The 12,519-nt window shown below is 35.4% G+C and overlaps 1 protein-coding gene across 6 annotated transcripts in view; it reads left to right on the top strand.

Moving 5' to 3' along the window:
• The window catches only part of COL12A1 (collagen type XII alpha 1 chain), a 137,328-nt gene that overhangs the window by 51,219 nt on the left and 73,590 nt on the right, over positions 1–12,519 (top strand). For 4 of the 6 annotated variants that reach the window (XM_033217686.1, XM_033217684.1, XM_033217685.1 and 1 more), the window contains one exon: positions 2,028–2,300. The exons of the other annotated variants lie outside the window; for them this stretch is intronic. In XM_033217686.1, the coding sequence (XP_033073577.1) occupies positions 2,028–2,300 (273 nt within the window). The remainder of the gene's footprint in view (positions 1–2,027; positions 2,301–12,519) is intronic. 6 annotated transcript variants of the gene reach the window in all.

Raw genomic sequence — 12,519 nt, 5'->3', positions numbered from 1 at the left:
CAAGTCTTGAGAGTGTTAAAATAGTTGATTAAAATCCATAGGGAGACAAGTCTTGTGATCTTAGATCCTTTTGTTTTAAGCCCAGAAATATCTTTGTGAATGTATTTTTGCTTCAACCACAATTCTCTTCCTATTATTTTTCTCACAGTGAAATCATTAGCTTGTGTTTATGAGATTGATGTCTGTTGTCATGGAAATAAACAATGTCACAAATTTAGTGCTGTAGAAAGAAAAATAGGTTGAGAAGCAAAATCTTTGGGAAAAATAAAAGTTGAAATTGTTTTAAAATTACCCCAGTGTTAATTGGAAAGATGATTCCCACATTCTAGTTAACCTTATTTGTCTGATACTTTTTTGAAACGTCATTAATGCAGCTCATTTAAATGCAAAATTGCTTTCAAGCAAGGTCATTTCACAACAGTTGTTCCTGACTACAATTGAGGAAATTTAGAAGAAAAGGCACATATTGAAAATGGTGTATATCAAGCAAACGAAAAACGTGCTGTACGTTTAAAACTTACAGACTAGTTGTTGGGATATTGATTATCAAAACAGATAAAAAACAAAACAAAGAAACCCACAACCAAACCAAATAAAACAAACAGTTTAAAATTGTACTTTTATATTCCAAGTAGAGAAAATATAAAGGTATATGACCATTTACATAGTAAAGACACCTAAAGAAGACTTTCAAATGGGAATTAGCCTCAAGAGCTGAGGGAAAAAATTCAATGTGCTCTTAAAAATAAGTATTCTTTGTTGCAGTGAAATATGTAACTAATTTCCTTCCAGGGATGAGATGTGCTGTCAGCAGTTAAAGTTATTTTTAATGGAGTTAGAATTTTCCATTTGGGCTTGGGGTCTGGTAGGCTGCCCAGCTTCTGTTTCATTTATTTTTTCCCCTCTAAATCCAAGCATATATGATATGTTTTTGTCCACCTAGATTTCTTTTTCATTCATTGTTACCTTTACTTTTTGCATTGAAATTTAATTGTTAAATTATGACTGCTTTTAAGATATTCATTTTTACTCTTTGAGTTAAGTAAAATAATAGTTTTTAAAATTCTTTTAAGAGCAATATATATCATTTGCATGAACTTGCAACAATTACTGGTAAGGCGTATGCTGGGAAGCAGAGAGTTTTGTATTTATGTCATACTGTGGCATAAAGCCTAGTAAGGGTAGCCAATATAAAGCGACCTGTATATTTATCTTACATCTAAAATATGGAGAGTGAGGGTTGTATTGAAAGATATCTGTGCCTCCTATTAAGTTGAGGTTTCCATATTTTTCCACTTGGGTTGTATGTTTTTTGAATGAAAGAACCAAAATTTAGTAGCAGACATTTTTGATCAGCTAGAACAAGTGGTATGTTTTATTTTGTTGACTAATCACTTTTAAGTTTTCCAGAAGAATTGGTTGTTTTTAGTTTTGTTAGGGTTAAGCTATATTGAAAGTTTGCACTGCTACTTTTTAAACTTCATGAGCAAATACAAGTTTCACCAAGAAACAGTTGTTGAAATTAAGTTTTGTAAGTGATATGAGATTGTTGCAGTTGTTGTAAATCATGCATTGAAAATGAGTTTATTTAAATTAGATCAGAGAGGAAAAGATCATGATAACGAAGTAAAGATCTTTGTGAACAGTGGGCCATGCCACAAGGCCAACTAAAATGTGATAAAATTCTGGGACTTAGATACAGTTTTTTTCCTTTGGAACTTTTTTTTTAACGACAAATACTCCCTCAAATTTGGATGTCAAACTTGTCCTGAAGGATAAGATTATCTCACTAGGCATATGGCGGCAAGGCTAAGAGGTAGGAATCAAATATAATTCTACAGTTTTATTGCATCAATCTATTCCACTGACAGAATAGGATGGACAACTCAGAAAGAAGAAATGGGCAATTTTAGACAAATTGAATGTGAGTCCAGCAAGTCAGAATCTCTACCAGGATCAATGAATATTAATACGTAAATACCTACTAGACGTTTTTAAAAAAGATTCCCTTTTAATTTCTGTTCTAGAACGCGGTTCTCCTCGAGATTTAGTTACTAAAGACATCACTGACACATCAATTGGGGCTTATTGGACATCTGCTCCAGGAATGGTTCGCGGTTACAGGGTCTCATGGAAATCACTTTATGATGATGTTGACACTGGAGAGAAAAATCTTCCTGAAGATGCAATCCATACTATGATAGAAAATCTGCAGCCAGAGACCAAATACAGAATTTCAATATTTGCCACTTACAGCAGTGGAGAAGGAGAACCTTTGACTGGAGATGCCACAACTGAATGTAGGTAACATTATGGGTGTGTTTGGGTGTGTGTTGGTGCTACCCAATAGTTATCAGTTCAAGTGACAATGCAGTTTAATCACTTGAATTTTTTTTCTTTACATAATAAATGAAGTCTGAGGAATTAGGATCTTTAAAGAATTTGGCTTTAATTCCGAGTAGGTATCTAAAAATATATCAAATTTGGAAATATCAAATCTCTTTCCACTACCTATATTTGTCTTTTTTTTCTGGTGCAGTGATTGACTTAGTAGAATATCCAACTACTAAAAAGACCAGAAGCTATGAAGTGAAGAGAATTCAGCCACATTTGTAAAGCTGCATGATTTTTGTCAAGTTACTTAACCTTCTTTGAGCCTCAGTTTCCTAATCGGTAGAATGCAGATAATAAATCTTGTCTCTTAGAGTTGTGAGGATTGTATAAAATAACAATATACAAAGCGGTCAGCATAGTACCTAGCCACTTAGAGATGATTGATAAATGATGGGTGGATATTGAAACTATGATTATCATACAACCAAGACTTAACTTAGTTTTTCTTTCTTTCTTTTTTCTCTCTCTTTTTTTTTACTTTATTCCTATTATATTTGGTAAGGTCAAATCAAAAGTCCATTCAATTTTCTGGTGGCTGAGATTTACCTCAATCTCACTAATATTCTTTTTTTTTGTAAATAATTATGAATGACCTATCATAATCACCTGGCTGGTGAAGGATGTGTCAGGATATCTTAATTCACTTTCCTGAAAGCTTATTTGTTTGAGTGATAATGATGTGTCAGTGTAGGTTCAACAGTTGTAACAAATGTACCACTTTGGTGAAGGATGTTGATAATGGGGGAGGCTGTGCATGTGTGGAGGTGGGAAAGGGTACATGAGAAATCTCTGTACCTTCTGCTCAATCTCTGTGCCAAAACTGCTCTAGAACAATATAAAATCTATTAAAAATAAACAATTGAAACCAAACGAAACCAAACCAAATGTCATTTGTTAAGCATGGGCATTTCTAAGCATTTGTAGGAGAAAACTTTAAACCTTTTGTTTTGGGAAGGTTTTAGGAAAAGGAGAAAGAATGGGCATTCATGCATTTCCTTCTATAAAAAAGAAGTAGAGGAATTTGGTGATTTTTCTGGCAAAGGAAGAGAGAGGGAGAAGTGCCATGAGAAATTTCAGTTAAGTCCTATATCCTGATTTTAAGTTGTCCTAAACTAAACTCTTTGTGTCTAAGTTCATTTTCTTTTTATCATTTGCAAGCTCAGTTGGATGTTCAAGTTTAAATTTGTATCTTAATTCACCAGATTTAAAAAAATCAACTTCTTTACAGGAAATTTAAATATGTGAGAAGACATAGTTTTTAGATATTCACATGATTGGTAGTAAATAAAATCTTGTGTCTGGAATATATTGGCTGATGTAGTTTAAGAACGTGGTAGAAATTCATTCTCTATTTTTGAGGAAATTCACTTGTAAAGAGAAGCTGTATTGTAAACTTAGGTCACATATGACACATAGAGCTGAATTTATTTGTAGGAGTAAAGATACAGTTCATGTGGCTGAGAAATTATAAAAGTGTATGTATTTAGAGGGATTTTTTCTCCAAAAATTATCCTCCATTTTGTCTTTTTCCAAAAAGTTGGAGGCTTCAAATAATTATTTGGAATTTAAAATATCTACAAGAGATGTGTTGTCGCCGAAAGCAAATATGGTGGCAGAAACTAAATAAATCTCTGTATCTCAGAAGATGAGCATCTAAGAAATTTTCGATATTTCTTGGCTAATTGGTTGATTTAAACATTGATGAACAGAAAGGCCTATTTTTTTTCCCAAGTTAACTTTTTTAAAATTATACTTTAAGTTCTGGGGTACACGCGCAGATCGTGCAGGTTTGTTACACAGGTATACATGTGCCATGGTGGTTTGTTGCACCCATCAACCCATCATCTACATTAGATATCTCTCCTAATGCTATCCCTCCCCTAGCTCCCTACTCCACTACAGGCCACAGTGTGTAATGTTCCCTTCCCTGTGTCCATGTGTTCTCATTGTTCAAGTCCTACTTATGAGTGAGAACATGCGGTGTTTGATTTTCTGTTCTTGTGTTAGTTTGCTGAGAATGATGGTTTTCAGCATGATCCGTGTTCTTGCAAAGGACATCCTTTTTTATGGCTATGTAGTATTCCATGATGTATATGTGCCACATTTTCTTTATCCAGTCTGTTATTGGTGGGCATTTGGGTTGGTTCTAAGTCTTTGCTATTGTGAACAGTGCCACAATAAACATAGGTGTGCATGTGGATTTATAGTAGAATGATTTATAATCCTTTGGGTATATATCTAGTAATGGAATTGCTGGGTCAAATGGTATTTCTAGTTCTAGATCCTTGAGGAATCACCACACTGTCTTCCACACTGGTTGAACTAATTTACACTCCTACCAGCAGTGTAAAAGCATTCCTATTTCTTCACATCCTCTCCAGCATCTGTTGTTTCCTGGCTTTATAATGATTGCCATTCTAACTGGTGTGACCTGGTATCTCATTGTGGTTTTGGTTTGTATTTCTCTAATGACCAGTCATGATGAGCTTTTTTTCATATGTTTGTCGGCTGCATAAACGTCTTCTTTTAAGAAGTGTCAATTCACATCCTTCGCCAAATTTTTGATGGGGTTTTTTGGTTTTATCTTGTAAATCTGTTTAAGTTCTTTGTAGATTCTGGATATTAGCCCTTTGTCAGATGGATAGATTGCAAAAATTTTTTCCCATTCTGTAGGTTGCCTGTTCACTCTGATGATAGTTTCTTTTGCTGTGCAGAAGCTCTTTAGTTTAATCAGATCCCATTTGTCAATTTTGGCTTTTGTTGCCATTGCTTTTGGTGTTTTAGTCATGAAGCCTTTGCCTATTCCTATGTCCTAAATGATATTGCATAGGTTTTCTTCTAGGGTTTTTATGGTTTTAGGTCTTACATTTAAGTCTTTAATCTATCTTGAGTTAATTTTTGTATAAGGTGTAAGGAAGGGATCCAGTCTCAGCTTTCTGCATATGGGTAGCCAGTTTTCCCAACACCATATATTAAATAGAGAATCCTTTCCCCATTTCTTGTTTTTGTCAATTTTGTCAAAGATCAGATGGTTATAGATGTGTGGTGTTATTTCTGAGGCCTCTGTTCTGTTCCATTGGTCTATTTATTATACTTTAAGTTTGTGGTACCAGTACTATGCTGTTTTTGTTACTGTAGCCTTGTAGTATAGTTTGAATTCAGGTAGTGTGATGCCTCCGGCTTTGTTCTTTGTGGGTAGGATTGTCTTGGCTATACGGGCTCTTTTTTGGTTCCATATGAAATCTAAAGTTTTTTTCTAATTCTGTGAAGAAAGTCAATGATAGCTTGATCAGGATAGCATTAAATCTATAAATTACTTTGGGCAGTATGGCCATTTTGACAATATTTATTCTTCCTATCTACAAGCATGGAATGTTTTTCCATTTGTTTGTGTTCTCTCTTATTTCCCTGAGCAGTGGTTTGTAGTTCTTCTTGAAGAGGTCCTTCACATCCCTTGTAAGTTGTATTCCTAGGTGTTTTATTCTCTTTGTAGCAATTATGAATGGGCGTTCACTCATGATTTGGCTCTTTGTCTGTTATTGGTATAGAGGTATGCTTGTGATTTTTGCATATTGATTTTGTATCCTGAGACTGCTGAAGTTGCTTATCGGCTTAAGGAGATTTTGGGCTGAGACGATGGGTTTTTCTAAATATACAATCTTGTCATCTGCAGACAGAGACAATTTGACTTCCTCTTTTCCTAATTGAATACCCTTTATTTCTTTCTCTTGCCTTATTACCCTGGCCAGAACTTCCAATACTGTGTTGAATAGGAGTAGTGAGAGAGGACATCCTTGTCTTGTGCCGGTTTTCAAAGGGAATGCTTCCAGTTTTTGCCTATTCAGTATGATACTGGCTGTGGGAAGCCTCTTTTGAAGAAGGAGCAGGCTTGGCAGGATGAAATGTTCATTTTTAGGTCACGGTTGTCCCTCCATATTCTTAGGTTCCACATGTGCAAAAGTAACCAAGTGCTGATAGACTATATTTTTTAAAAAGCATTAAGAAATAACAACACAACAATAAATAATAATGCTAATAAATATATAGTATAATCATTGTATGACATTTACATTGTATTATAAGTAATCTAGAGATGATTTAAAGTTCAGCAGGTTCTTGAATAATATAACATTGATGAGAAAAAAGAATTGACTCCTGGTGTGGGTCACTATCTGTGTGGAGTTTGCACATCTTCTCCATGTCTATGTGGGTTTCCTCCAGGTACTCTAGTTACCTGCCACATCACGTTAGGTGAACTGGCACGTCCACATGGTCCCAGTCTGAGTAAGTGTGGGTGTGTGTCTAGGTGCCTAGGATGGGGGTTCTCCCTTTCGCCCTGAGCTACTTGGACAGGCTGTGTCCACTGTGATCCTTAACTGGAATAAATGGGTGAATAATTATGTTACTGGTTTTCATTTGTCTTTCTGAAATGTATATAGAGCTCACACATGCATCAGTGTTTCATATGAGAAGTGTTTTGTTTTTTATTGAGAAGTTTGGTGATTTTTTGTGATCAGAAATATGATGTAGGAACTTAACTCTTGTTTATATCAATTAACCTCTGGAAAATTGGTTTCCTATGTCAGTTGTTCAAAGTTGCAGTTTCCAAGAAATTATTTAACAACATTAGGTGAGGACTTACTGTATTAGGGAGGATGTGCATAGGTTTGTGTGAATACTACACCGTTTTACATCAAGAACTTGAGCATGTGAGGATTTTGGTTTCTATGGGAGATCCTGAAACCAATCTCCCATGGATACCAAAGGGCAACTGTATGTGAAAACTGCTGAAATGTCTAAGTAAATAAGAAAGAAGTCATGGACTTTTCTTTGTTCTACCATCATTTTGTTGTTGTTAGAAAGTATTTTCAGAAATCTGAGTGAGATCTGCTGTTTAGGTGGTAGAGGAATCCTAAGGTGTGGATAACTCAGCAGAACCCCTAGCCTACGCTCCTAGAGTTTCACATATGCTTCCAAGAGGGCATTCTGGGAACGTCTTTTTTTTTTTTTTTTTTTTTAATTATACTTTAAGTTCTAGGGTACATGTGCATAACGTTTATATCATGTATAACTCCCCAATGCAATCCCTCCCTCCTCCCCCCTCCCCCTGATAGGCCCCAGTGTGTGATGTTCCCCTTCCCGAGTCCAAGTGATCTCATTGTTCAGTTCCCACCTATGAGTGAGAACATGCGGTGTTTGGTTTTCTCTTCTTGTGATAGTTTGCTAAGAATGATGGTTTCCAGCTGCATCCATGTCCCTACAAAGGATGCAAACTCATCCTTTTTGATGGCTGCATAGTATTCCATGGTGTATATGTGCCACATTTTCTTAATCCAGTCTGTCACTGATGGACATTGGGTTGATTCCAAGTCTTTGCTATTGTGAATAGTGCCGCAATAAACATACGTGTGCATGTGTCTTTGTAGTAGAGTAATTTATAATCCTTTGGGTATATACCCAGTAGTGGGATGGCTGGGTCATATGGTACATCTAGTTCTAGATCCTTGAGGAATCGCCATACTGTTTTCCATAATGGTTGAACTAGTTTACAATCCCACCAACAGTGTAAAAGTGTTCCTATTTCTCCACATCCTCTCCAACATCTATTGTTTCCTGACTTCTTAATGATTGCCATTCTAACTGGTGTGAGATGGTATCTCATTGTGGTTTTGATTTGCATTTCTCTGATGGCGAGTGATGACGAGCATTTTTTCATGTGTCTGTTGGCTGTATGGATGTCTTCTTTTGAGAAATGTCTGTTCATATCCTTTCCCCACTTTTTGATGGGGTTGTTTGTTTTTTTCTTGTATATTTGTTAAGATTGCTTTCACCTGAAACTCTGGGACATGGTATGCAGACTGTTGATACAATGAAATGAACACACTGGTAAATGAAAACCATGAATTGGGGTTAGAAAGCCAGCAGAAGGGACACTTTCTGTTGCCCTTCTAATTTATGGCAGCTGGCTTAGCAGTGGTACAGTGGGTGTTTGAAAGTTTCTCATGATAGTTACTAACACATGAAAAGAACTTACAATGTGAGAGGGTGTAACAGCATTTAATGGCGTGTGGTATCCAATCAATGATGTAAAAATTCTTACTCTTTGGTTATGGGAAACCAACAAGGATTTGTTTTTTTTTTTCTCCCTAAAATCCAGTTTACCATTAAAACTAGGATGAGATATGCTGTATTGTATTTCATTTCAGTTTCTTCATTTTAAAGAGTTAATTAAAAAGCAGGAATATAAGTGAGGTCATTAAGGCATATCAAGGTATGACATATCACTTTTGGCTGTTATTAACATGTTTAAATTTTGAAGCATGTTAAAGCTTGGTATCCCATTTTTTTGAAACTTGTTTCTTTTTAAATCAGCATTCATAAAATTTAACTTTTTATTTTTCTAAATTCTGAGTTGTGTGAAATTGGTTTAAAAACTTTGTAAGAGAGACAATGTCTTGTTCCACTGAGTAAAAATTTAAGAGATGAAACAAAAGATGAGAAAACGTACTGTAGCACAACCCCTTCTAGAAAACTGTTAGACACCCATCAATTTATTTGATATTTGTGACAACTAGTGATGATAATAATCCAAATAGATTATTTTTCTATATACTATTCTTTCTTGTACCATTTTCAGAACTCCAGGTAAAGTCTTTAGATTTTTTTGTTTGGAAATACATAAATATATGTTTATATCATATATATATATTTATATAATAATATATATTTATATATATATAAACTTTTTTCCTTTTAATATTTCACTTACCTGGAGAATAATAACAGCAAATTGATAATTAATCTAAATAAATTTTAATATTTCCAGAAAATAATGGACTTCACTGAGAGTTCTCTTAGTTTCTTTAAATCCAAAAATAAAAATTGCAGCCAATATAATTTTGATTGAAATTATATTTTTTCATCTCTCAGAAGCATAATTCATAACCATCATAACCATATATTGAATTTACCTACTTTATCATTTTTATCTTTGTCCTCTATACATGTTATGTGTTTTTAAAAAAATATGGCTTCTTTAAAGATTTTTATTACTGATTTTTAAGCAATTTAATTATGATGTGTCTTGGTATAGTTTCTTTATGTTTCTTGTGTTTAGGGTTCACTAAACTTCTAGGATGTATGAGTTTATGGTTTTTATAAAATTTGAACAAGTCCATCCCATTAGTTTTTCAAATATTTTATTTATTACATCCCCAGTTTATTCGGGAACTCCAATTAACTACACATATATTAGTCTGCTTGAAGTTATCACACAGTTCACCGATGCTCTGTTCATTAAAAAATTGTTTTTCTTTCCTTGTGTTTCATGTTCTATTATCATGCCATCAAGTTCACTATTCATTTTTTATATTTTCTAATCTGCTGTAAATATTATCTTGTGTGTTTTTCATTTTAGATATTATTATTATTATTATTTTCTTTTTTTTTTTGAGACGGAGTCCGGCTCTGTCGCCCAGGCTGGAGTGCAGTGGCCGGATCTCAGCTCACTGCAAGCTCCGCCTCCCGGGTTTACGCCATTCTCCTGCCTCAGCCTTCCGGGTAGCTGGGACTACAGGCGACCGCCACCTCGTCTGGCTAGTTTTTTGTATTTTTTAGTAGAGACGGGGTTTCACCATATTAGCCAGGATGGTCTCGATCTCCTGACCTCGTGATCCGCCCGTCTCGGCCTCCCAAAGTGCTGGGATTACAGGCTTGAGCCACCGCGCCCGGCAGATATTATTTTTATCTCTAGAAATGTTTGAGTCTTTTTTATATGTTCTATATCTCTAGTTAAAATGCTTAATCTTTCTTCTACCATTATTATATATGAAATATAGTTATAATAACTTTTAACGTCCTTTTAAATTCTGTAATATATGTCATTTCTAGTTCTGCTTCTATTGATTGATTTTTCTTCTTATTATGTGTTGTCTTAGTTTGGACTGCGATAACAAAAGGTATTACTATTGACTGAGTGACTTTAACAACAGAAAGTTATTTTCTCAGAGTTTTGGAGGCTGGAAAGTTCAAGATTAAGGTCTGGCAGGGTTTGATTTCTGGTGAGGGCTCTCTTCCAGGTGGGTGGTTACCTTTCTTTATGTCCTCATATGGCCTTTTATCAGGCTGTGAATGTGGAAAGAGAGAGACAGAACTCTTTGGTGTCTCATTTTTTTTCTTTTAAAGTCACCAAGCCGATCAGATTAAGGCCTCACTCTGATGGCCTTATTAAACCCAAATTGCCTCCACAAAGGCCTCATGTTTAAATGTCATCACATTGAAGGTTAAGACTTCAACATGTGAATTTAGTGGTGGGAGACCTTCAATCCATGATACAGGTCATAAGTTTTTCCTTTTTGGCGTGCTTTGTAACTTTTATTAGATGTCAGATTTTGTGAATTTTATTTGCTTGGGTGCTAGATATTTTTATGTTCTTATAAATATTCTTAAGTTTTATTCTGGAATACAGTTAAGTTACTTGGAAATAGTTTGATCTGACACTTGCTTTTAAACTGTTTTAGTTTAGGACTAATTTTGCCCCATTATTGAGACAACCACCTATTAAATACCTACATGTTGTCCCTAGAGTTGTGAAGCTTTCTCTTCTGGGTAGGGGAAACATTTCTAACCCTGTGTGAGCTCAAGAAATTGTTCCCTGGGCTCCTTTGGGGTGGTTTTTTCCCTAGTTGTGGGTGGTTTTTCTCACTCATATGCACTGATTATCTTAGGTTGAAGACTCAAGTATTTTCTCTGTGGCACTCTCTCATTCACAGTACTCTATTCTTCAAGTTCTGCTTGCTTTGGGCTCTCCATACTTGCAACAACATCTTGACAATTAAGGGAGGCCACCAGGCTCCATCTGGATTCCCCTTTCTTTCACTGGGGACTGGAAATTCCAGGCAATAGCTGGGCAATCACAGAACCTCTTACCCTTTGTTCCTTATCTCTCTTAGGGATGAGTGTCCTGTGCCAACTGATATTGTGTCTGAAAATTATTGTGTTTTATTTTTCTTAGTTTTTTTTTTTTTTTTCAGGCTTCTTAGTTGTTCAAATGGCTCTTGACCACTTGAACGTGAAATTTTTTCTTTTTTTTTTTTTTTTTTTTTTTTTGAGGCGGAGTCTCGCTCTGTCGCCCGGACTGGAGTGCAGTGGCGGATCTCAGCTCACTGCAAGCTCCGCCTCCCGGGTTTACGCCATTCTCCTGCCTCAGCTCCCGAGTAGCTGGGACTACAGGCGCCCGCCACCTCGCCCGGCTAGTTTTTGTATTTTTAGTAGAGACAGGGTTTCACTGTGTTAGCCAGGATGGTCTCGATCTCCTGACCTCGTGATCCGCCCGTCTCGGCCTCCCAAAGTGCTGGGATTACAGGCTTGAGCCACCGCGCCCGGCCAATTTTTTCTTACAATCAGGAAGATTCTTTGCTGATTTTGAATTTTGTTTAGCTTAATCTTTTTCTGTAGAACATGTTGATGTTCTTTTGAACATTGTTTATTGAACTGAATAAAATGGTCCTGCTTATGAACTCTAATTATGTATAAAAATAGGATGTTGTAGGTTATTTGTGGATGTTGGTTACTTGTTTCATATAGAGTTATTAATAATTGTGAAACATTAGTAAAAGAGAATTTAATAAATAATTACATATTATTACATATTAGGCAAACACTATTTACAGATAGTGCTTTCTGAAATACTCAGCATATACCAGTTTATCTTTAGAGCCCCTGAGATATTTTGAAGTGTTAGTTTCCTATTCTTTTGTGCTCATAGTCTGAGATGTGCATGGCAATCATAAGAATGGTGTTAACTACAGTCACTCTGGCTAGTCATTTATGGATTGCAACTTTTTCTGAAAAAGTCCAAGTAAAATGTCCAACCCTGAATTCATAATTTTTAGTATTCTCCACAGCATTATTACTGGATAAATTCTTTACAGATGGAAATATAATAAAAATTCTAAAACCTTATCTCCGGAAATGGATGTTTTCTTTACTAAAGTCTCTAGAAGGCAAATAGGAAATCTCTGCAATATGAACTTCCATTTTTTAGTATTAGCTAGATAAAACGAAAACATCTTGCTGAGCTCTCAATGAGATTAGGCTCACACGCCATCATGAATTTATGAGAGA

Source organism: Trachypithecus francoisi, unplaced genomic scaffold (assembly GCF_009764315.1).
Source record: "Trachypithecus francoisi isolate TF-2019V2 unplaced genomic scaffold, Tfra_2.0 Lachesis_group10, whole genome shotgun sequence".
Taxonomy (NCBI): Eukaryota; Metazoa; Chordata; class Mammalia; order Primates; family Cercopithecidae; genus Trachypithecus; species Trachypithecus francoisi.
Note: the sequence above shows the minus strand (reverse complement) of the source record. Positions and strands in the feature narration are given on the sequence as shown.